At 58.1% G+C, this 22,681-nt stretch overlaps 6 protein-coding genes across 6 annotated transcripts; 1 reads left to right on the top strand and 5 right to left on the bottom strand.

Moving 5' to 3' along the window:
- Positions 1 to 375: 375 nt before the first annotated feature.
- On the bottom strand, positions 376 to 2,845 carry B0I36DRAFT_238573 (Six-hairpin glycosidase-like protein; the record flags this gene model as incomplete). Its single annotated transcript, XM_046149622.1, has 2 exons — positions 376 to 1,733; positions 1,807 to 2,845. 2 exons carry the CDS (start codon positions 2,843 to 2,845, stop codon positions 376 to 378), a joined length of 2,397 nt encoding a protein of 798 aa, XP_046015975.1.
- A 5,274-nt stretch (positions 2,846 to 8,119) lies between these two features.
- On the bottom strand, positions 8,120 to 9,397 carry B0I36DRAFT_238455 (voltage-dependent anion channel; the record flags this gene model as incomplete). The annotated part of the gene is made up of 2 exons (XM_046149616.1): positions 8,120 to 8,589; positions 8,653 to 9,397. 2 exons carry the CDS (start codon positions 9,395 to 9,397, stop codon positions 8,120 to 8,122), a joined length of 1,215 nt encoding a protein of 404 aa, XP_046015974.1.
- Positions 9,398 to 10,324: 927 nt separating this feature from the next.
- B0I36DRAFT_406604 (uncharacterized protein) lies at positions 10,325 to 10,881 on the bottom strand (the record flags this gene model as incomplete). Its single annotated transcript, XM_046161821.1, has 1 exon — positions 10,325 to 10,881. A coding segment is annotated over one exon (507 nt), but the record flags the coding sequence as incomplete, so codon positions are not given.
- Positions 10,882 to 12,462: 1,581 nt separating this feature from the next.
- On the top strand, positions 12,463 to 13,979 carry B0I36DRAFT_319286 (putative zinc finger motif, C2HC5-type-domain-containing protein). The gene has a single exon (XM_046153388.1). It carries the CDS (start codon positions 12,622 to 12,624, stop codon positions 13,750 to 13,752), a length of 1,131 nt encoding a protein of 376 aa, XP_046015972.1. The 5' UTR covers positions 12,463 to 12,621; the 3' UTR covers positions 13,753 to 13,979.
- Positions 13,980 to 15,882: 1,903 nt separating this feature from the next.
- B0I36DRAFT_319264 (pyridoxal phosphate-dependent transferase) lies at positions 15,883 to 17,736 on the bottom strand. Its single transcript, XM_046153387.1, has 3 exons — positions 17,492 to 17,736; positions 17,246 to 17,415; positions 15,883 to 17,143 (listed from the first exon to the last, which is right to left on the bottom strand). Exons 1-3 carry the CDS (start codon positions 17,634 to 17,636, stop codon positions 16,031 to 16,033), a joined length of 1,428 nt encoding a protein of 475 aa, XP_046015971.1. The 5' UTR covers positions 17,637 to 17,736; the 3' UTR covers positions 15,883 to 16,030.
- Positions 17,737 to 19,324: 1,588 nt separating this feature from the next.
- B0I36DRAFT_97559 (uncharacterized protein) lies at positions 19,325 to 22,309 on the bottom strand. Its single transcript, XM_046163679.1, has 3 exons — positions 21,829 to 22,309; positions 21,664 to 21,681; positions 19,325 to 21,508 (listed from the first exon to the last, which is right to left on the bottom strand). Exons 1-3 carry the CDS (start codon positions 22,058 to 22,060, stop codon positions 19,527 to 19,529), a joined length of 2,232 nt encoding a protein of 743 aa, XP_046015970.1. The 5' UTR covers positions 22,061 to 22,309; the 3' UTR covers positions 19,325 to 19,526.
- Between the last annotated feature and the right edge of the window lie 372 nt (positions 22,310 to 22,681).

The following is a 22,681-nucleotide window of genomic DNA, read 5'->3' as shown; positions in this document are numbered from 1 at the left end:
GGGCACACCTGGCACGGGCTGATTGCGATTGTCCGCGGCGGCCTGGAGCAAGACTTGAAGGGCGGCGCGCCACTTGCCAGAAGGGGCAATTTACTATGGGGCCGCGGCGTTGGTGCTTCTAGAAGGCACTTTCAGGGTCCGGTCCCGGGTAGTGGTCACGACTGGTGGCTGCACATAGGGGTTGCATACTATCTTGGCTGACATCTTGATTCGTACCTTTATCCAAGGGACGTTGTGCGTTCAACGTCATGTGTGCTATCCAGAGTATTTCACATGTAATGCTCATATGTACGGCCCCATCTAGAGGGCCATGCCTATATACAGAAAAAGAAAAAAGAGTATCGCTCCAGTTCTCTATACGTCGTCGTCTCACATTCAAGACACGGTCAGAGTGTCGAGTTTGATCCACGGAGAGCCTCCCTTCAGCGTCACAAAGTTCTTGCCCGAAGCCAGCTTCACAGGCACGTCCACACTGGCGTACGCGCCGTCTTCCGTGGGCTTCAGCGCAACGCCGACCGCCTGCGGCACTTGGTTCACCTCGAGCGCCAAGTTGAGCGTCGACTCGCCAGCGTTGGCATAGACGATTGTGACGGTGCTGCTCCCAGCTGCTGCCGGCCCGAGCACGCCAGAGAATGACACGATGCTATCGGCTGCCATGGCTCCGACGACGCTCTTGGGCTTCACACCGTTCACGTTACCTTCCAGCAGCACGTCCACTGTCTCGCCCTTTAGCAGGGCGTCGGCAGCGTGGTATACGGATCCAGCCGGTGGGACCCAGACCTCAACCTCGCAAAGACCGACAAACCTGCCGGGCTGGTTGTACAGGTTGAGAGCCACAAACGACGTCTCCGTCTCGTTGAAGCTGATTGTGTTACGGTCGTTCGCGACCAGGTCGGAGTCTGACACTGTGGCCAGCAGGCCCGTGCTACCCCACACCTCGACCTTCCAAGGCAGGTCAATTTGTCCGTTCCTGTCCACATCCGAGAACGCCGCCAGAGTCACCGACGATATGTTCCTGAACCGCGGGAAGGTGACCGTGAGCGTATCGTTTTGGTTGGGCGACTGATAGTTCGTCCACCTGTTATCTGGCTCGCTGTCGTAGTAGACCACGCCGTCGATCGCTTTGTAGCTCCAGTCCGCCTGGAATGTGTAAGTGGCATCTGCTCTGGGCCAGCGCCCGACACCGTCAGGATTTGCCGCAATGTTGACCGGCACGTCCTTGTCCGGGATGCGGGGAGGTGGCATCTTGACCGTCGCCTTCATGTCCGGGCCCTGGTAGATCTGCTCGTTATCGATGAAGACAGTCAAGCCGATGCCCTTCCCGTAGCGGGTACCGTCGGCATCGTATAGGACAGTGACGCGATGGCCGTGGTAGTTCAGGTCCTGGATTCCAAACCACTTCCAGTCCGAAGGCACGATCGGGGAGATGACGAGCGTGTCATCGGCCTGAGGCACGATACCCAGCAGGCCACTGATGACGTCGTCATTGTTGGTCGAGTGTGCATAGTGTTCGGAATGGTTAAAACCGTCGGCACTCCACATGGCCTTGTGCGGGTAGTGAGATTCGGCCACGTAGGGATGCCCATCCTTCTGCTGCGTCTGTGCGTACGTCTTGAGGTAGAGGTAGTACTGGTCGGATGTAAGGTTGGTCGTGCCCGAGCGGTAAATGGCGGCAAGGGACTTGAGCGTGTGGCTAGTCGAGTATGGCCAGGACTGTCCGTTCCAATAGCAGCCTACACACATAAAGGTCAGCAAGAACAAGAAAACCCGGAGATTGATTGCCCCGGTGTCTTTCTCTCCACTTACAGTAGCTGTCCGGCTTCTCAGCCATATACCACGGGTCCCGAACCTCGAGCGTCGGCGGACCATATGGGGTCAGGAAGCCTTGGGTATCAAACAACGCATCTACAGCCGGCTGCGCGTACGTTTCGTTCAAGCCAATGCCAAACCTGAATGGGAAAACTCCGACCTGCTCGCGGCCGTCGAGCCTGGTAAGATTGGGGTTGTTGGGGCGGATAATGTCCATGAAGAACTGCTTCTTCGGGTCCCACATGTGCTTGAACATGGCCGCCTCGATGTCGTCTGCCATCTTGGTATACTCTGCCTGGACCTGAGCGTTGCCTGCAAACTCGGCGGCTCGTGCGACGGCGCGGCAGTTTGCCACCATGTAGGCGTTGTGGCTGGGGCGGTACGTGTCCGGGCCGTCCTTGCGCAGGTCCCAGTCCATGTTGTTCGGGTCCGCCACGAAGCCAGGCAGGGAGAGCTCCTGGGCGTCCCAGACGGGCTGGTAGTAGTACAGGCCCACGTCCTTGTCAAGGACCTTGTCCCACTCGTGGACGGCGCGCTGCAGGTCGTCGAGGTGGGCGGCCAGGAAGGCCTTGTCGCCGGAGACGAGGGCCTTGCGCTCGGCGGCGTGCAGGATCCATTCCGTATACTGGGTCGAGTTGGCGGGGCCGCGGGCGTAGAGCTGGAAGTAGTCGTCGGTGTACTTGGGACTGCGGAGCCACTTTGCCTCGTCGAGGTGGTGGCCAGCCGCGGCATTGATGGTGCCAAAGGCCTGGGCGTACCAGACGGGCTGGACAAACTCGGTCGTCATGTAGCCCGTGCCCTGGGTGGTGTAGCGCAGGTTGCGCTCGAGCGAGGTCCAGCGGTAGTAGTAGACATCCTTGATCAGCTGATCGGGGATGTCGATGTAGGGGATCTCGGTCTCGAGGAACGAGTGGCTGAAGTACTGGCTCTTGTCGAGGAGGAAGGGGGTGCCGCCAGGACCGAGGGGCTCAATCGGGGCGGAGGTGCCGAAGGAGAAGAAGAGGCCACAAGTGGTGGCAGCGAGGACGAGGAGCATGGTGCCGATATGGACGATGCGGAACGAGTCTGAGGCGCGGAAGGCAGACCAGCGGGCGGCGAAGGGCTTGCAGAGGTGGCAGTCCTTCTCCCTGATATAGCGGTCGAGGTTGCTATAGCTGGGGCGGTGGTGGTGCGGCGTCACACCGGCGCGAGGGATGCTGCTGCCGTCATGCTGGGCGCTTGCGATAAGGGAGGAGCGGACGCTGGACGCAGGTGACCCCCCATACGAGGCGGAAGATGAGGAGGAGGGGATGGCCCCATAGTTGACGACATGGTTACTGCGACCCATGATGCGGGACCAGAGGGACGGGCGGGAGCGCAGGCGGGAGGCGACGGAGAGTTGCAAAGGGTGGAGCAGCCGTGGCCGGAGCGGTGCCTGAGCGACGACGACGATCCCCAGGGCCGGAGCGGGAGGCGGTAAGCGAGCTGCCGGCGCGGGCGAGGGGATGCTATTTGAGCACGAGGGCTCGCCGTCTGACGGAGGCGCGGCAGGCGCCTGAGTCGTCGCCATCACGCCTTTCCCCACGTGCCCCGTCGACGTCACAGGCCCGTCGCGTGGCCTGGCCCGGTGGAGCGCTCGTCGCCAATCGCAGCCCACCACTTCCCCGCGATTCTGCTCCTCGGCCCAATCAGCGGCTGCCCAGGGGTCTGTCCCAGGTTTCCAAGGTTTCGGCACTAGCGCCCTCTTCCGCCAGGAACAGGCCTAGGCACGTGTCTGCCGGTTCAGAGTCAGCCAGACGCTCGCCCCCGTGACTGGCTAGTAGTCAGCAGCCTATAGCTTCCGACTATACAGAAGCTGGCTAGCTTCCCGTCGTGGTTGCTTCTGCGGGTCGTCGCGTGCCGCCGCTGGCGGTCAGTCGTGCCCAGTCTGCTGCCCGTGCCGTTGCACCAGAGACGACTCTGCCGTTCAGGGTTCTTTTGTAGTGGTATTCGTGGTCAGGCGCCGGCAGCCAGTTGTTCGGTAGTCGCCTTGTTCGTGGTTCGCGGCACGTCTCTTTTCTATAGAGGCGGATGTGTCGAGGCTAGAGTGGTCTTCAAGGCTGGTTGTTGGATTTAGGATACTGCCTAGTCTCCTTGCAGTTCTCACTGGGGAAATAAAACTGCCTGTCTGTCGTGTCCGTCGGGACGGATTGTCAAGATCAGGTATCAGTAAACTGCTGGTTGGTGTGTGACATGACAAACAACCACCGACAAGGTGTCTATCGGCTGGAGGGACGCGTCCTCCTTATAAGGCTGTCAGCTCGGGATTAGCCCGTTCGCCAGGGCCCTACACAGAAATGCATGTTTGCTTGGCGTGCTTTGCAGATTTCCGCCACCTCCTCCACGTGCCGCATCCAGCAGTGGGTAGGTAGAGGATGCATACGAATCAAGGGTACCGGTGAGTACCGCTTCGTGCTGGCTGTTCCTGGACGGCGCGGCCCACAACGCATGCTATTACTGTTAGGCTCCAGCGAAAGTTGCCGACTACCCCTTACTAGCGAGGTGGGCAGCGTGTGCAAAGATGGAGGCTGAGCAGACCATGGGTGGGCTTTGCTCAGCGGGCTTTGTAGAAGTTGCTGAACCCCTGGCAGTAGCATACACATGCATGCGTATAGGGTTGCCAGCCTCGTTTGCTTTGCTGACGGGGGAAAGGGGGCGGAGGGGGGTGTCAATGTGCTAGAAAGTGATAATGACCCACGACCGTGGAATCGCTTGTACCCGAGAATGGAAAAATTACGGCAGCGTGGATTTGATGCAAGCCACAATCTCGGTGGCCTCTTCGTGCCACTCGGGGATTGGACGTTCGGCCGCCGGTTGTCAGCACAATCCCTGGCTGCCGGTTCCGACTGTACATTGCGCATATCCTTGAAATTCTTATCCGCAGTGACGCGTCCCTCAGATCCTTCTTTGGCAGTTCCACAGTTAGCAAGATGTTGAAACACGTGCTTCGCAGGCACGCCGAATCTGACGTCGGTGGCACAATCCAGAAGTGTTTGGCGTTGTCAGCTCACCGCCATCGCACATTCGGAACGGGAACCTTCAAGAATCTGCGCCAGATAGGCAACAAAATCAGTTATCACCTTCATTTCCCAGGTGTACTGACCCTTCCCCTTGGCCGCTACTCAGGTTAGAACAACCTTGCCTCATTTGTGCTCGTTTTGGGAAAGTGATAGACGGAAACTCACGGGAACGGAAGTGCGACGACTAGTGCACGGTGCTGTCGAACTCGGGTCTTCTTCATGCTCTTCTCATCTCGAAATAGTAGCCAAGCGAAGAGCCAAGTGAAGAGCCAAGTGAAGAGCCAAGGATACTCAGCTGCAGATAACGTATAAAATGACCCACCATTCAGCAAGCCCGCCAATCCAGTGTCGTCCCGGTATGTCACCATGCGGGTGTCTCCATGGGGTTACCCCGGCCCAAGTTCCCTATTCCTGTGATGAATGAAACCGCAGCACACCTGCGGAAAGAGTGCCAAAGAGCCCTCGCATTCCAAGGACCAATAGAAGTCAACGAGTTGAGAAGCATCCTATTGGTGCTTGAACGAGAGGACGCGCAGACATCACGCCCATGCCTATTGCAGGGTTGTCTGGTTTCTACTTGGGGGCATACCGAGTGCTCAATATCGCCGATTGGCTTTTTTCCTTTTGCACTCGGCACAGTCACGGGTTCAGTCCGGATTCTTGAAAGTAACCCACACGCCACGCCTCGTGCAGCTGGCGGCCTCTGTGATGATGATGTTGATGACGCTGATGGGCTTTTCCGCCTCACAAGGCACCCACGAGAAATAACTTGGCGGCAATGGAAAATCAGTCAAGCTGGTCAGGCTGACCCTGCAGGGAGGGCGGCCGGCTTTGGGGGGGCCGAACCAATAGCCTGCCCAAAAGCTGCACTTTGCGCATAGATATCTCATGGTAGGGCATTGGTCAGGACTCTGGAGGTGTGCGGGCATAACTGCGCAACACCCGGATTCTTTTTAGAAATGCCTCTCTGTCTTTCCAACGCAGCCCGTCGACGGAGCGTTTACACCAGAAATCTACAGGAGATTCCGGCTGAAAAAGCTCGGTGCAGTTGTCCGCTCGTACGTGGCATCATGTTTGCGGGCTAAGAAGCTTACGCGACTTCGACCCCGATGGGATCGTAGACGGCCACAATCGTTGTTCCTGGATTAGCTTAGTCGTCCTTTCCTTTCGGCATCAGCCGCCAAGCGGAGCTTATCTGAGCCCTGCACAGCCGTCGCATGTGGGCCAAAGAGTCGCGGTAAGGAAAAGGGCTTGCCGCCGCCGCGGCCACATGGCGCCAGCAGCCGACTAGGTCTTTGCCCAGGGGTTCTGGGCTGAGATGCTGCGTTGCTGCTGCCTCAGCGTAAGCAGTAAAGCGGCGGCCGCAGAAAACATGCGATGCGCCTTGGGAAAAGTGCAACTTTTGTGGGACTGATGGTCCCTGGATAAGGCCGAATTACCAGCAACCCGGCCCCCCGCCTAACCCCGACGCCCGAAGGCCTTGATGCATCGCCTGATTGTGGAGGCGGGCTGTGGGGACAGAGGCGGGAAATGCCCTGGAGAAATGCTTGGTGCTGAGCTTCGTATTCTTTAAGTTATCAGATTTGATCGTGTTCAGAGCAATACACTAAACAGCTGGAGCCAGCGCCGCCCATAAACTTGCCCTGGCTCGCCCAATGGGAGAGCGGCGCCTGAAAGCAGACAGCGGATTTAAGAAAAGCCGCTGGGCGGCTGCGGGCATGACGTGGGGGACGGTCGGCTTTCTCCGGGACTGGACAGTGGCTCGCCCCCTCAGGCTGCGCTTCCTTTGTACCTGACAGATCGCTATACGTCATGCCTGGCCTCCCGTGCATGACATATGGCTCTTGCGCTTAAGCGATGCGAGCAAACCGACCAAGATAAGGACGCAGATGGCACAGCCACTAAGACTGTAAGTATGTGGAAGTATTGCGATAGCCTGTCATCTACAGATGGCCCAAGCCATTTTCAACATCGTGATCGTAAAGTACAGGGCATGTTAGAATGTTAAATCAAAAGACCGAGCCCATACCAAGGAAGCATGCCAGCCGTCTATGATCACGACTCTATCCAGTCGAAATCGATCAAGCCAAGAGGGTGCTTATATCTCACTGCTATAAGCCTCTGTCCGGCACGCCAGTAAACCATCCGAACAGGAGATACCCCGACGACACACATGTTCTATATGCCAGCACTGCCAACCTAACATGAAAGCAAAGCACAGCTCAATTGAACTTAATTGTGTCAGCCTTCAGTGGAAGTCGTTGCGGCGGGAAGGGGTTGAGGGCCGGCGCATAGGGGCGAGCTGGCCACTAGGCATACCCATGCCGACGATTGCAATGCCATTTGCAAGGTACTGGCACGCAGTCTTGACCATTCCCAGAAGCAGCTGGACTTTCAGAGGGCACCAATATTGTGAAGGCCAACACGAGATGAGTGGTGGTGGTGGCGGCCGTCGGCAACTATCTATATCTGCACGAAACCTTCCCCCCTGTCCGGCTGGCGGTCGAGGCAGAACTTCCGTGTACCCCCCTGCAATCCAGATCCGGGCTCGGCTGATCTGGCCGACGTGGCGTGGCGTGCATCAAGCGAGTCAGGTCCCAACCCAACCCACAGATCCACCGTGCCTATCAGCACTACTACACGCGGAACGTGCCGTGAACAACGGGTTATGGCTGTTGCGCAGAAGCTCAAGTCAAGGTGCAAGGATGGCGTCTAGGGCCGACTTGAATAATAAGAGGAAAAGTATGAAGTCGAGTAGGAGACCGATTTCGGAAGCGTTGAATCCTGAGATAATCTAAGGGGGTACTCTCTGCGTTTCTCCCATGTAGAAAGCTGCTTTTGTTGTGGCTTGTGTGATAATTTCAATGTGTGGGAATTCCAGCGGACTTCTCTGCCTCACTGTCCTCTGCCTATCATTCTTATTAAGAACGCTGCCACACCTTCGGTATCACGTCCACACATCGATCACATGGAAGGGTACCGTATTCAGAAGCATGCTCTCGCATGGTCAGGTTTGCCAGTAACGACTGAATAGAAGTTGGTATTTCCGCACAAATTTTTTTCTTTTTTTAAGTTTTTTTTCGCAATGGGTTTTAAAAGATCTAAGAGTTGTAAGACAGGGAACGCGCAGGCTCCAGAATGCAATCCACACCACCGTCATCATCATCACCACAACAACAGTCCAACAGCGGCGGCGGTAGCAGCAGCACCGGTCCGAGAGCGCGACACGAGTGATCGAGTTTCGCGCTGCTGTGAGCAAGTGCCGCCACCGCTCAGTGGTCATTAACATCCTCGTCGCGGCCGGGGTACATGATGTCCTGGATCTTGACGGCACGGATGAGGTGGTACCCGACAAAGAAGAACATGATGAGCAGGACGACCGACATGCCCGTGGCGACGTACAGCACGCCGTCGTTGCCCAGGGCCTTGCCGATCGTGATGGTGGCCAGGACCCAGCCCGTGTTGGGGAAGACCATGGCCCACCAGCCCAGGTGGAAGTACTTGGGGGGAGAGCGGATCACCGCGACAGTGGCGACACCGAACCACCACAGGGCCAGAGCCCAGAGGAAGATGGCAGCGACCAGGGCCCAGACTTGGATCAGGGGCTTCGCGCTGATGCCCGCGACTTGCATGTCGAACTCGTCGGGCAGGCCGTTGGCCATGCCGATGAGGGCGAGGGCCGTGAAGGCAGGCGGGCCGACGTTCATGTACAGACCAGGGCGATGCTCTCTGTTGGGAAGACCTAGAGAGGAAGAGTGGTTAGCTTTGTAGGTGTGGTACGTGGGCCAATAGAAGTTGCACTTACCAGCTTGCATCAAACGTCCAATCATGTGTGCGTACATCATGAATGCCACCGAGATACCGAGACCTTGGCAAGTGAGACCTGCGACTATGATTGGAAGAGCGTCGATGGCAGGCTGCGTCTCGGCGATGACGGAGGCGATGGTGCCCGACAGCATGATGGGGAAGATTGGCAGAATCCAGGTCGGCATCATGGTGTGGAGGCCGAAGCTGTGTGCAGAGAAAACGTAGCTGAACTGCCCGATAGCCAGGAGGAGACTGATGGTGACATATCCCCAGAAGGCGGTCTTGATTGCCCAGACGAGGTTGGTGTCGTTATCAGGAATGGCATATCGTTGAGTGCTGGTGATGAGCGTGGCCAGGGAAAGAAAGTAGGTCGGGACAAAGAAGCCCTCGCGAGGGTGTGTGATCGAAGCGGTGAGGTCGCCGGTGTGGATGATGAAACGAGCTATTAAACAGGCATTGAGAATGGTGAAGATGATGATGTTGATGATGTACACGGCGAGGCCGATCTGTCGAAGACCGGGGAACTGGAAAGGCTGAGCAAAAATGAGAAGCGCGAGACCTCCCGTACTCATGGACGTGGTGAACCACGCCCATGTGAAGTGATGTAACCGCTGCTTGAAACCGTATCTCGGTCTGTTGGGATCGTTGATATCAACATGACCGTGTCCGTGAGCATGATCATGATCCTTGCCCTTCTCCACATCATGGGCGTGCCCCTTCTCATGCAGGTCGACATCTGTCATCGAAGACGCCGAGGACTCGAGCGTGTGATCCGACTGTTGACTTCCTGGCCGTGAGTGGAGGGGGACCTGGGGCGCCGGGTAGGTAGTCGGCTGCTGGGGATAGTTGGCCATCTGCGGCACCTGCTGTGGGGGATAGCTGGCCATCTCCGGCATCTGCTGCTGCTGCTGTGGCTGATACTGTTGTTGATATTGCTGTTGTTGCTGCTGAAGCTCCTGCTCATTATAGAATGATCTCCTGGGTGAATACATCGTGGATAAGGTGGTGTTGTGAACGAGAAGAAAGTCGAGCGTCGAGAATCGGATAGCGAACCTGCGCCAGGTGGCGAAGTGCGAACGGAGGTGATTGCGAGGTCTAGAAACAAGTGACACTAGGAAATGGAAGAATGACTACTGGTGCGAAATGTCATCAGAGGCGGATTGCCAGAACCCAGTCTCTATGCTGAAGAAAGAAACCACGAGCCCGCGTTGCGAAGAATAAAACAGAGTAGAGCAGGCTTCAGATGTTGGCTCTGGGGAAGGCCGCGGGCCCGCATGAGTCTATAAAGGGGGTCGACTTCGTCTACACCTCGAGTCTAGGCCCGCCGCACATACTGGCTACCCGACGTGGAGTACGGAGAACTGGAGTGTTAATTTTAGCTGGGCGAGGGCCCGTCGAACGAAACGTTTCAATCTTTGCTGGCCAGTGAAAAAATCGTGCTCGAGCATGGGGGTGTGCCAGGCTTCATGCTCGATTTAGGCATGGACCAGCTTCCCCTGCCATGCCAAACAGAAATAAGGCCTCTGGGCCTCTGTGCGCGGAGTCGATCCTCGTGGAAGCCGGAGGGCGGGTATGCTCTCCTGTGACGCTAGTCGACCAGGAGTCCGCTGCTCGACGTTAAAAGACCCCTGCTCACTGCCTGGTGCTGGATCTTGGACCCCCACTTTATTGGCATATCTTGCTTCAGAACTGACAAGGAGGTTCCATCGAGCGTCTCCTATCACTTGTGATCGAGTCCCGTTATGATGCTTGAGCGCGAGCTTGGCTGGATGGCCGCAACATGTCTGGGGCTCCATGCGCGCGGGAACGCCTGGCCAGCAGGCATCTGAGGGTCAGCACGTATGTTTGTGTCTTCTTGGCCGAATCTCCAGGCATTCTGGCAAAGCACCAAGTGCAGCAACGACGCCAGGCAAGTGTGTCGCTGGTGCGGGAGCAGGCCGCTGCCACCGAAGCACAGAAGGGCTGGTTCAGCATTGAGAACAGACAGGTGGTAGCTTGGCATGGCCCTTATCGCAGTAGGGTGGGTCGCAGAATTGCTGCGTTGCAACGCAGGCAGAGCCTGAAGGAGATTGAAGCCCGCCAGAGAATCCCTGTGCAAACAGGGCCGGTAGTTGCAGCGGGCCAAGGAATGAGGCTCCGCCCGTCTGAGATTGTAGGCGATCTCGAGGCCGGGCAGCCCCCTGTTGCCGCAGACACCAGCGGTGCGGGTCGCCGCCGATTTAAATAGCAGCCCGCCGCCGCAAAAGCTGTTTTGTTTCACGACAGCTTGCGTTTCATCAGGGTCCGGACCAGACTTGGCCCTTCTGCAGCAGTCTCACCGTGTGCTTGGCACCAACGCTGCCAAGGCAACCCAGAGCCCAATCCATCCGCCAAGGCACCGCCGGAATGAATCGCGACACGCGGCGCCGCACAAGCCAGCACCGTGGTAGCGACAGCGCCACCTCGTCACCAGCGTTCTTCCCAAGATGCGCTTCGATCAGCACGTCGCCCTCGGGAAGGACCGGAGCGGCCCAGCCTGAGCCGGGGTGCTCTGTAACTGCACCGAGTCGTGAGGTCCGTTTCACGTCGCTCGGCGCAAATAGTGACGACAGAACAGCGTAGCCGCGCCGCTGCCTTTTGCGACGTGATCTCGACTCCTCTCCCATCCACATGCGACTCTTGATGGCTTCGGATGCGGGGCGCTTGTAATTATAAAAGGTCAAGCTGTGGAAGGCGCAGGCGAGGAAGGTTCTTGACAAGTATCGCGTCCACAGACAGGCCAGTGCGTGTTTGTGCTAGAGCGAGGAGGCGGCGATCGGGGCCTCTCGACAACTGCAACGAGTGGATGAGGGCGATCCCGCGCTGGTAAACCCGTGACTGCCAAGGCATTGCTTTGCTACGTGGTTCGCAGAGAAGCCAAGGCGTCCAGGCAATGGAAGGCTGGGCCGCTAGAGATATGAAGGCTTACACATGTCAAGATGCTCGGCTGTCCTTGGCGACGGCAGTGCACTGGCCGCGCAGGTTGGATCTGTCGTCTTGGCTTCCATGGTGGTGTGGCGGAACAATGCTTGTTGGCGTCTGTGAGTGAATGTGTGTGTCTGTATGTGCGTGCATGGGTGGGCGGACTGCGCGGCTGCTGGAAGGACCCCCACGGGCGCCACTGATGCTGGCTTCGGGATGGCAGGCGCAGCTTAGGTCAGCATGGAGGGGACATCCAACGTCAACCGTTCATGCCCCACCACGGCTCGCCGGACGACTCATTGATGCTGTGCTCACTCACTCACTCACTCACTGCAAAGTGGGCCGTGGGAAGATGCTCACTCGTGCATCCATCATAACCAGCAACCACCACTTCCATGGCACGCATCTGCAGCTTCTGAAGCAAGCAGTTGATTATATTGTCCTTGTTGTGGCTTGATCCGTGCAGTACCGTTGACGACGTCGCAGCCTGCGAGAAGCCATGTCCACGACTCAGCTCGCGAGGCTCCTCCCGCTGCCTGAAGAGGAGCTCAAGCAGGTCCTTGACTATGCCTCGACCCTCTCCAAGCTCGAGGCCGTCGAGCACTTCCGTAACCTCCTCGGTGACTCTCCCGAGGCGGTCGACTTCATCTCCTCGTTCAACGCGAGGAGGCAGGACCCAAAGTCACTGACGCCACAGTCCAGCAACCCGCCCTCAGACACAGATGGCGTGCCCAGGCCTCCACGCAGAACAGGCAAGAAGAAGAAGCCGCAGATACACACACCGGCGCCGCGTCAAGTCGCCGACCTTGGGCCTGCGCCCGGCACCGCCTACAACAAAAAGAGCCTGCAAGATGACTACATGCCGCGGCGGGCCAGCCCGGCCGTCCCATCGCAAGGTGCTTCGACGTCCAGACCACAGCAGCAGCAGCAGCAGCAGCAGCAGCAGCAGTCTCCTCAACCTCCAAAGTCGGCCACGCCTCCGCCGCCAAGAGCACCACCTTCGGCTGCTGGCCATCTCATATCAGACATGCCAAAGTCCAAGGCAAAGTCAAACCCAGTCTCGCGAACATCAACGCCGGGGCCCAAGACAAAAATCACCATTGCCGGCGGCACAGCCATGCACGGTGCTTCTACAGCCCTCACAGACCTCGACTCAGCCATTCGCAAGCTCGAGATGACCACAAATCCCACGCAAGCGACTGACGATGCCAGCAGGAGATGCAACTGCGTCGCTGCGAGGCACCCCTTGCTCGCCGCAGCGCCAAACTGTATGAGCTGCGGCAAAGTCATCTGCGTCAAGGAAGGCCTCGGGCCATGTACCTTTTGCGGCACCCCACTCCTGAGCTCGGCCGAGGTGCAGCTCATGATTCGCGAACTCAAAGCCGAGCGCGGGCGTGAGAAGATGGCCGCAGACCGCGAGGCCCACCGCCGACCAGACGTCTCCAAGGCTCCTGCGCCCTTCACGCGACCCCGGGAAGGCGGCCCGCTCTCTGGCAGCAGCGACGCTGAGAAGCGCGCTCTAGAGAACAGAGACCGCCTGCTGACCTTCCAGGCACAGAACGCCCAGCGCACCACGGTCCGCGACGAGGCCGCAGACTTTGACGTCAGCGGCGTGCTCGCCGGGCAAGGGTACGGAGGAAACATCTGGGCGAGCCCCGAGGACCGCGCGCGCGAGCTGAAGCGGCAGCAGAAGATCATGCGGGAGTTGGAGTGGAACGCACGGCCCGAATATGAGAAGCGGCAGCAGGTGCTCAGTATCGATCTCGTGGGCGGCAAGGTGGTACGCAAGATGGCCGCCATCGAGCGACCCAAGACACCAGACTCTGACGAAGAGCCGGCCGCTGGCACTGCTCTGGCCGAAACGTCGGGCAATCGTGGAGCCGGCGCAGGGACTTTCAGCAGGAACCCGCTCCTCGGGGGGCTGATCAAGCCCATGCTCAAGCCTGTGCTCAATATCAACGAGGGCGGCGACGAGAATGGCAAGGGCAAAGGTCTCGAGCTGGAAGGCCGCAAGGATCGGGCGAAGCGGTGGCGCAGAGTGCAGGATGACCTCGATAACAACGAGGGCGTCATCCTCGACGGGGGCGCGTACGGCGGGCAAGCGCCACGAGAAGACATCAAGGGGAATGCACTGGACGACGAGCCTGGGTGTGGGTAGAGTTTTGAGAATAATTCTTGAGATTATTCTACTTGTGTCTCTCTGAGTGAGGGATACGCTCACTGCCATTTTGCAATGCCATTCCTGGCCGCGTGACTTGTGTGAAGTACTCGCATGGAGATGCCTCCGTGCCATCAACTACTAGCAAGCCATGAACCAATCAGTCAGAGCAGCAGTTCCATTATCACGATACGAGCATATTATGAATAAGAGTCCACGAAACCTTGATATCATTCAAAATAGACGCACTACGCATCAGCCGTGGCTCTCCGTACAGCTTTTCACACTAACGTAATCCACAAGTGGGTGAATCACACAAGTGGATGAATCAGTCCCCCGCCACTTTCGTACAGGCTGTCTTCTTTCCCCCTTTTCTCCACCAATAATTATGGTACGACAATCAAATAAAAGCGATTTAGTTCTCGCGCTAAATGCGCTTCAATCGAACCCAGAATTGAGCGTACGAAAGGCTGCACAGATCTATAATGTATCCTTCTCAACCCTCCAACGTCGACAACACGGCCGACCTGCGCAACAAGATATCCGACCACCTTGCCAGAAATTGACCTCGTACGAAGAGGACAGTATCGTATGATATATAATCGACCTAGATTCGCGATCGTTTCCACCGCGGTTAGGTGGTGTTCGAGAAATGGCGGATCGACTCCTCCGCGTGCGCGACGCGCCACGCGTCGGAACGAACTGGGCCTCAAACTTCGTACGACGACGATCAGAGCTCCGTACGCGTTTTAATCGAAGAATCGACTACCAGAGAGTCCTCTGCGAAGATCCAGACGCGTATCGCGCGTGGTTTGAGCTCGTACAAAACATAATCGCGAAATACGGGATCCACGATGACGATATCTACAACTTCGACGAAACGGGCTTCGCGATGGGTAAAATCTCCGCCGAAACTGTCGTTACGACCTCCGATCGACGCGGGAGGCCAAGAGCCGTACAACAAGGCAATCAGGAATGGGTTACAGTAATCCAGGGTATCGCGTCGTACGGCTATTCAATCCCGCCGTACATTATCTTCGCCGGGAAGGTCCACCTCGACTCCTGGACCGCGAATAGCCCTCTACCGGCCAACTGGGTAATCGCGCTTTCAGAAAACGGTTGGACGACGAACGAGAGAGGCCTAGAATGGGTAAAACACTTTGATTTCCATACAAAGAGTCGTACGAAGGGTACCCACCGCCTCCTTATCCTCGACGGCCACGAGAGCCACCATTCCGTCGATTTCGAGCTCTACTGCAAGGAACAGAATATTGTTACGCTCTGTATGCCTGCTCATTCGTCGCATAAGCTCCAGCCTCTCGATGTTGGGTGTTTTGGACCTCTGAAACGGGCGTACGGTAAAGAAATCGAAGGTCTAATGCGGGCGCACGTAACCCACGTTTCAAAGGAGGACTTCCTCCCAGCCTTTTATAAGGCGTACGACACTGCAATGACCAAATCAAACATCCAGGCAGGCTTCAGAGCGACAGGCCTAGTACCGTACGACCCGAATTATGTGATTTCGCAGCTAGATGTGAAGTTTCATACGCCGACACCGCCAGGTTCCTCTGCTGGACTACCACCCCCATGGGTTTCAAAGACGCCGAACAACCCAATTGAGACCGAATCGCAGACGAAGTATATTGAAAATCGTATCGTACGACACCAGAATAGCTCTCCGTCGTCCATTGTTCAGGGCCTACGACAGCTAGGAAAAGGAGTTATAATGATGGTGCACGAGCAGGACCTTATGCGCCAAGAAATCGCCGAACTTCGAGATGCAAACGACCGCCTCAGCCGCCGTCGTCGTACGAAAAGAAAGCAGCTACAGAAAGGAGGGTCCCTCACAATTGATCAGGCAAAGGATTTGAAGGCTCAAATCGATGCGACGCAGCAGTTAATAGCGGAAACGAGTCAGAATAGTGGTCGTACGAGGAGGCCCGAAATGCGCGCGCGACGATGTGGCGTCTGCGGCGAGCCCGGGCATAATGCTCGTACGTGTCAGAAAGTTATATCTGCCTCTGAAGAAGAGGATTCCGAATAGTTTGAATTGATTTGAGGCGTTGTGGTTGAATTGACTTATACATTGTCGTACGAGTACCCGATAACTGATTCATCCACTTGTGTGATTCACCCACTTGTGGATTACGTTATTTCAAAAAAATAAAAATAAAAAAAATAAAAAAAAACCTCTCATTTCAACAAAAGTATCACTCGTCTGCGCATAGAGGTCCTGGAACGATGCCCGGCTGTCCACCTGAGTGGGTACGTAGCGTAGCTAGGCCTTGTAGTCGCCCTTGCTGACCCGCGCGACGATCTCGCGCAGCCTCTCGGCCAGCCACTCAAAGTCGGCGAGGTCGAGATACACCTGGGCCGACACGCGGGTCCAGATCTCGCCCTGGAAGAGGTAGACGGGGACAAAGGTGCCGTAGGCGTGGGGCAGCTCGTGCTGGATCCACTGCAGGACGAGCGGGACGTCTTGGGCGGGGACGGTGACGGTGGCGGTGTCATCGGCGGCGGCAGTGGCAGAGGCGGAGGCAGAGTCGACCACCTTTACGGGGAGGCATACGTTTGTCATTGCGCAGCGCGACAGGCTCCTGCTCTTGTTGTCGAGGACCTTTGTGCCCAGCATCTCGGCGATGCGCAGGCCGCCCGCGCGCGCCAGGTCCTCGCAGTACCTGATGACGGCGGCCTCGCCGCCAAGGGTCTGCTCGCGCCAGCGCACGGCGTCCTGGATGCAGTAGTACGGCGAGTTGTCGATGGTGCCGCTGAACTCAAAGTTGCTGACAAAGGCCGACTTTGCTGCCGCGCTCTTGGGCAGCGGGTTGGCCCGCGGGCCACCGGCCGCAGACTTTGGGATGTAGCCGTGCGAGGTGGGTAGGGTGGACACCATGAGGTGCTGGTTGCGGAGCGGCACGTAGAGGACGGCGCAGCCGCGCGGGGTGTGCAGCCACTTGTGGCAGTTTGACAGGAAGAAGTCCGGGTCCGCGGCCGCGAGGTCGATGTCGATCATGCCGATGCCCTGGGCGCCGTCGACGAGGCTGAGCACGCCGAGCTCGCGGCAGGCGCCGGTCACGGCCTCCCAGGGGAAGCGCACGCCGGGCAGGCTGGAGACGGAGTCGATGATGCAGACCCGCGGCCGCTTGTGGTCCTGCTCGGTCGAGGTCTTGACGGCGGCGCGGAACAGCTCGACAATCTCGTCATCCTCGGCCGGGTAGGTGATGGTGATGCAGCGCGACGAGACGTTGCCGTTGTTGGTGTCGACAATGTAGTCGACTGTCTTGCCGCACGCGCCGTAGATGGTCTGGAAGTAGAGGATCTCGTCCTTGCCGTCGGGGTTCCACGTCAAGTTGCGCAAGACGACGTTGAGTGCCGTCGTGGCGTTGGAAACCTGTTGTTGTTGTTGTCTGGGTCAGGATTGCGTGGTTCCGAGGTAGGTAGGTTTGGTGTGGGAGAGGGAGGCTGGCGTAAAGCCAAGCCAAGGTGGTCTTACAAGAACCACGGTGTCTGTGGGAGCATTCAGGACTTTTGCTACGGCGGCTCGGGACTCGTCGCGAAGCTGCGGGCCAGTGAAGCGGATGAACTTGTCAGGCTTGGCCTCGGCCTGGTCTTGATAGTCGCGGAGCTTGGCTTGTATGGCTTTTGGGATAGACCCAAAGGAGCCTAAATGGTGGGCATCCAGTTAGTGACGCTAAATAGCGGAGGGACGGGTGATAGGTACGATTTTCGTGCTACGGACCATGGTTCATATTGCGGTATTCTGGATCAAAGGGAAATTGCCCCAACAAGGATGGGCCGAAGGTTGCTGGCGAGCTGCCATTGGCGGCTGCCGGCGCTGGGCGGATAGGCAGCGTAGCCTGGGCGTCGTTCTCTGTTGCTCCCATGTTGATCAAGTGGTACTGAGATGCAGTGGTGTTGGCCTGAGAAGTGATGATGCCAAGCTATCTGGATGCGGTGGTGAGGTCTAGATATGTAGACCCCACGATGTTCTGACCTCCTGTGCTTTGTGCCCCGGCCGTCGAGATGCCTTATCTCCAAAATGGACCCTCGGAACACTCGAGGGTCCGCCTCGAGTCACCGACCCGTGACACATGCCCAATTCCCCGCGCAGCTGAATCGCCGCTCCGCGCCGGCACCGGCGCCGCTGGGTCCTCTGAGTCGGCACGCCCTGCCAACGACATGGGTGTCTCACCTTCCTTGGCAGTCGTTTCTCTGCGAATCTCGAGACCATACGCAGCAGGTAGGCCCACCAATCGAAGCCACAGCTCTTGCGTCGCTAGGCCAGTCGAGTCATCCAATGGCTCACTGCAAGGCTCTCGAGGCGCATTTTGCATACGACGATGGTCCCTTGGGCGGAAGCTGGTGTGCTCCAAGCGGGCCGCCCGGGGTGCCGAGTCCCGGCGGCTGACGATGCTGGCCGCCGATAGCCCCCTGTAGCCGGCGCCGCAGGGTGGCATGGCGGGCATCGTCTCCAATTGATACCAATGATCCAGACGCGAAGGAGCAGTTGGGGTGAGAGAGCCCTGCATAATCATTTCTAAGAACACGCAGCTTAAGCGGGCAGAGGCCGAAGAGGGTAGTGCGCCTTGCTTCAGCACTCGAGAGCCCAACATGTTGCGCGACTTCCAGCTTCATAATTATAAGTGAGCAAATGGGCATCAACTCGGCCGGCGATGAGTGGGAGGATGTCATCGGGTACAAGTACTAGGTTGGAAGACAGGGACGAGCACAATCGTAATTCACGCCTGCTCTATGTTGTCACGCCGCAAGTATGCTTGACTTGGAGCTCTCCGCTGATGCTGAGACCTTCTTATAATTCATTTGTCGTTTCAACCCAAACCAGGCTCCAGAAGTCGGGCTGGCTGGTTCCCGCTTCGAGTCTCTGATCAGCTTATCTCCTCCGCCCAGTGTTTGAAGTGGTAGTAGGACGATGTCTCCCGCAGCCACCTTGGCTCACATCTCTTGGGACGAGACAATCCGACGGAAGACGATGATAGGTACCGCGCACACGCGCACCACGAGGGCATGGGCAATTTGGAATACCAACCCATGTCGCACACTGCTTTAGATCCGATGACTCCGCAGCGCGACAACATGGAGGCCAGAAATCTCACAGTGGACAGAATCCTTATTTGTCATTGGGCAGTTGTTTGACATGAAGCTCTGCACGACACCCGAATGGGACGATGTTGTGTTACGAGCTGCACCCCCAACAATATCGGCAAGCACCACGGGTGAGGACCTCCGTATGCCGCTAGCAATGTTGTTGCAAGAGGTGAATATGTCCGAATGATGCACATAACATGTTCCTGGTGTGCGGGAGCAGCCCACCACTGGTCCTGTGCGGTCTAAGAGCCGGGAACAAGGCATTGGCTCGGCGACCCCGTGTCCCTTACGAGGTCAGCATGAAACAAGTGACTGGTCCATCCGCGGAGGCAGAAACCTCGCCAGGACTGTTCTGGACCGGACATGGGTAGTATTGTGCTGTCGCACAGTCCACCGTAACATCAGGCCGGCCCGGGAGTTGTATGTTTGTTTGATGCCCGGCCTTTTCACTCCTTGGCTGGATCACAGCCCGTGAAGGGGGCACAACAATTGAGCATGGCGAAAAGCAGCGCCCCTGGATCTGTCCGATGCCGGCTCAATACGAACCTTGATATTTGTATTAACACCTCTAGTTGCTTACTGCCCGCTTGTGTTCCGGCGACTGCGCGTAAATCCAGCCTTGTCACCACCGCCGCCGCCCATGACGATGATCGCCTCTAGCGCACGGGTTAGCCCGGCAATGTCGTAGCGCAGTGGTCCCTGTGGCTGCTGCTGTTGTGGTGCTTGCCCTCCTGGAGCCAGAAGACCTGCTGCCGCTTCACCACCACCACCACCACCACCACCCGTCCCCCCTCCCGCCGCCCGTACACGCGCACACATTCGACGCCCATCCCCGCAAGGACCTTCTTGTCCACGCGCGGCGCCCCGGGAGCCTCGAGGTAGACCAGATGCGTGACGTAGCGGCGCACAACGGCCGGGTTGTCAAAGAAGAATAAGTCATCCGGCTCCTGCTGCTGGTGGTGTTTTTCGTTGGTGCTGGTCCGGTGTGGCGCGGCGGCGGTAGCAGCAGCGGCAGCAGGGCGATGGCCATCTCGGGTACTTGACGACGTAGGATCTTCCGAGCCGCCAGGCGGAGCGGAAGTGCGCGAGAGAGCAGCAGCAGAAGAAGAAGCAGGCGGCTGCTGTTGCTGGCGGACCTTGTAGGACAGCGAGGACCGCCGCGCCATGCGGGCGGGCAGCTCTCCCTGGCTCTGCACGCAGGCGCGCACGATGGCGCGGATGAAGTCTGCGGCGGTGAAGTCCTCGTCTTCTGGCCCCGCCTGTCCTTCTCCTCCTCCTCCTCCCGTATGATCTGTACCATAGCTCTGGTCATCAGGGCCCTGGCCATGTGCCGCGGCATGTCCCTTCTCCGTTGCTGCTGCTGCGTCTGCTTCTGCTTCTGCCAGCCTTGCCTTCGCCCGGAACGGCCGCCCGCTCGTCTCCCGGTCAAGGCTCGAGTTCAGAATCAGGATCTTGTGCCGGGCCGTGCGGGAGCTGGCCAGCGCGGCGCCGACCCCGCGCAGCACGAGGGACGGGACGATGGACGTGTACAGCGAGCCGATGCTGTAGATGACGGTCGACGCGCTGTGCAGGATGGTCTGCGTGACTTTGGGGTTCGCGGGCGGCCAGATCTCGTGCCCGTACGGGTTGATGTACCAGATCCGGTCTATCCGGGCGGGTAAAGGGTGGTCGCCTCCCGGGAGGAGGAATGATGGTGGTGGTGGTGCCCGGGTTGTGGAGGGCTCTCGGTCTTGCGGTTCTTGCGGGGGTGAGGATGTGATGATGTTGGTGCTTTGCAAGTCGAAGGTCAGGCTGTCCAGTGTGTCCCTGCCGTTGCTAGTGGGCCTCGCGGCATTTGGCGTTGTCGTATCGTTGCCGGTGATGGGGGTGTGTTGCCCGGTGCTGCCGGGCCTGCTCGACTCGGCGGTTGACAGCAACGGCGTCAACGCGCCGCCGCCCTTGTTGAAGGAGATGTATGGCTTTCTCAACGTCGGCAAGGACCCAGGCAGCGTGGCATCCTCGATCAGGTCCAACATGGCCGTCTCATCCCTCACATCCACGTCCATACCACCACCACCATTCCCGCCAGCCATCATCCCCCGACTGCTCCCATCGTCAGGCAGCGCCGTCGGCGCCGAAGGGTGCGAGATGGAGTTCTGCCCCGTGATGACATCCCCGTTCGCCAGCCCGGCAGAGATGTGGTGCGTGAAATTCGAGTTGATCGCGGGGACGACCCGGACGTGCTCGGGGACGCCGCAGATCGTGGCGAGCAGGTACACCGCGCTCTCGAGGCTACCGGTGAGGACGCGCCCGCCCGTGAGGAACAGGTTGCCGATGCTCGCGCGGCTAAAGTTGAAGACGGACGAGGGTCGCGCGCGCTTGACAATCTCCATGTTGACAATGTTGAAGATGCTGCGGATGAGCTCCCGCTTCTCGGAGGATATACCGCCGCTGCCCGCGGGATACCCGGTCGATCCAGGAGTGGCCTGCGATGAGGAGGAGGAGGTGCTGGTGGTGGACGGGCCCCAGAGTGGGTGGCGGGACTCGACGATGTCGAGCCACTCTGAGCGGGCGAGAGCGTGGTCTTCTGGGAGTCGGTGGTTGAAGAGTTCTTTGAGTGAGGCGCGCTCCGGGTCTGTATCCGAGTCCGGGATCAATCGGACGAGACGGCCTGTTAGATGATGTCAGCGGGAACAACACAATGGTTGTGTCTGATGGTAGACCGGCGCGTATCTCTACTCTGATGGCGTTGGGTGCTCTCAGCATTTCACAAGAGATATTGGGGAACTCTGTATCCAAACACAACGTGCCAGCAGCTCGACTTACTTCTCACATCACCAATACCTGGCCGTGTCGATTAAGTCAGTTATCTGCCTTCAAAGGGGAGGGGGGTTGCGCCTGACAACGAGCAACCCAACCCGTCGCACACAAAGTTACACAAGGTTGGAAAGGCAAATTGAAGGCGACCAGGGGAAAAAAAACGCAACGTACCAGGACCCCCAAACACTCTGATGAGCTCCGAAGAGCTGCCGCCGTTATCACTGATGGGAATCACATAGCTCAGCGTGCACTGCCCCGAAGATCCCCGCGCTCCCCTGAGGCTGCTGCTCGTCGCGCGCAGCGATTCAAACACGTCGACGAGGCTGTTCGTCGCGGTGCCGCCGCCAAAGACGACAACGCCGCCTGCTGATGTGCCTGGCGCGGCTGCTTGTGGTCGAGACATGGCGAGCGTCTGGGCGTGGCCAAATCGTGAGTTTGGCCGGGTTGGAGGTCTGTCGCTCCTTTCAAAACGGAAGCTTCTCGTAGCGCAACTGACCAGCTCTGTCTGTCTGCCACAAAGGGAGAAAGGCAGTTGGTGGTTCGATATCTCAGCTCTCGATCTTCAAAAGCAGGGATCGTCGTCGGTTGCTCGCCGAGGAGGCAAGCTAGTGAGTGAGAGTGAGATGTCGGAGTGTGAGGCGTCCCTCGTGTGCCTGGGAGCCGAAGGATTTCGCACGAGACACCGACTAGATACTCCTGGCCTTATTGCTGGCTGACAGGTGGTCGACGTGTCGTGGTCAGAGGACGGGAGTGACTGGCGAAGTGTACTACCGGTAGAGATCTGCAGCCACTTGCACGTACGTACGCAAGCAGATCCGGCGGTTTCGATGCGTCTTGATGATCGAATTCGATAAGTGACTGGGCTGCCAAATTCTTGCGTTGCGTATATCTTCTCGGACACTTTACCCGAGAATCAGAGCATTGGTGTAAGCCGGGATCGACGCGCAGCACCGTTGAGTCTGAGCCAGTGAGTGGATGAGATAAGATGGGATGAGGTGCAGTTGCAGTGCAGTGCAGACCAGGG

This window comes from Microdochium trichocladiopsis (genome assembly GCF_020744255.1).
Source record: "Microdochium trichocladiopsis strain MPI-CAGE-CH-0230 chromosome Unknown B0I36scaffold_3, whole genome shotgun sequence".
Lineage (NCBI taxonomy): Eukaryota > Fungi > Ascomycota > Sordariomycetes > Xylariales > Microdochiaceae > Microdochium > Microdochium trichocladiopsis.
Note: the sequence above shows the minus strand (reverse complement) of the source record. Positions and strands in the feature narration are given on the sequence as shown.

Coding starts and splice junctions, on each gene's coding strand:
- B0I36DRAFT_319264 (XM_046153387.1), bottom strand. CDS start 17,636: ATGGGAGCAACAGAGAACGACGCCCAGGCTACGCTGCCTATCCGCCCA. Junction 17,416..17,491: donor ATACCGCAATATGAACCATG/GTCCGTAGCACG, acceptor CCCACCATTTAG/GCTCCTTTGGGTCTATCCCA. Junction 17,144..17,245: donor CCACAGACACCGTGGTTCTT/GTAAGACCACCT, acceptor CAACAACAACAG/GTTTCCAACGCCACGACGGC.
- B0I36DRAFT_97559 (XM_046163679.1), bottom strand. CDS start 22,060: ATGTCTCGACCACAAGCAGCCGCGCCAGGCACATCAGCAGGCGGCGTT.
- B0I36DRAFT_319286 (XM_046153388.1), top strand. CDS start 12,622: ATGCCAAAGTCCAAGGCAAAGTCAAACCCAGTCTCGCGAACATCAACG.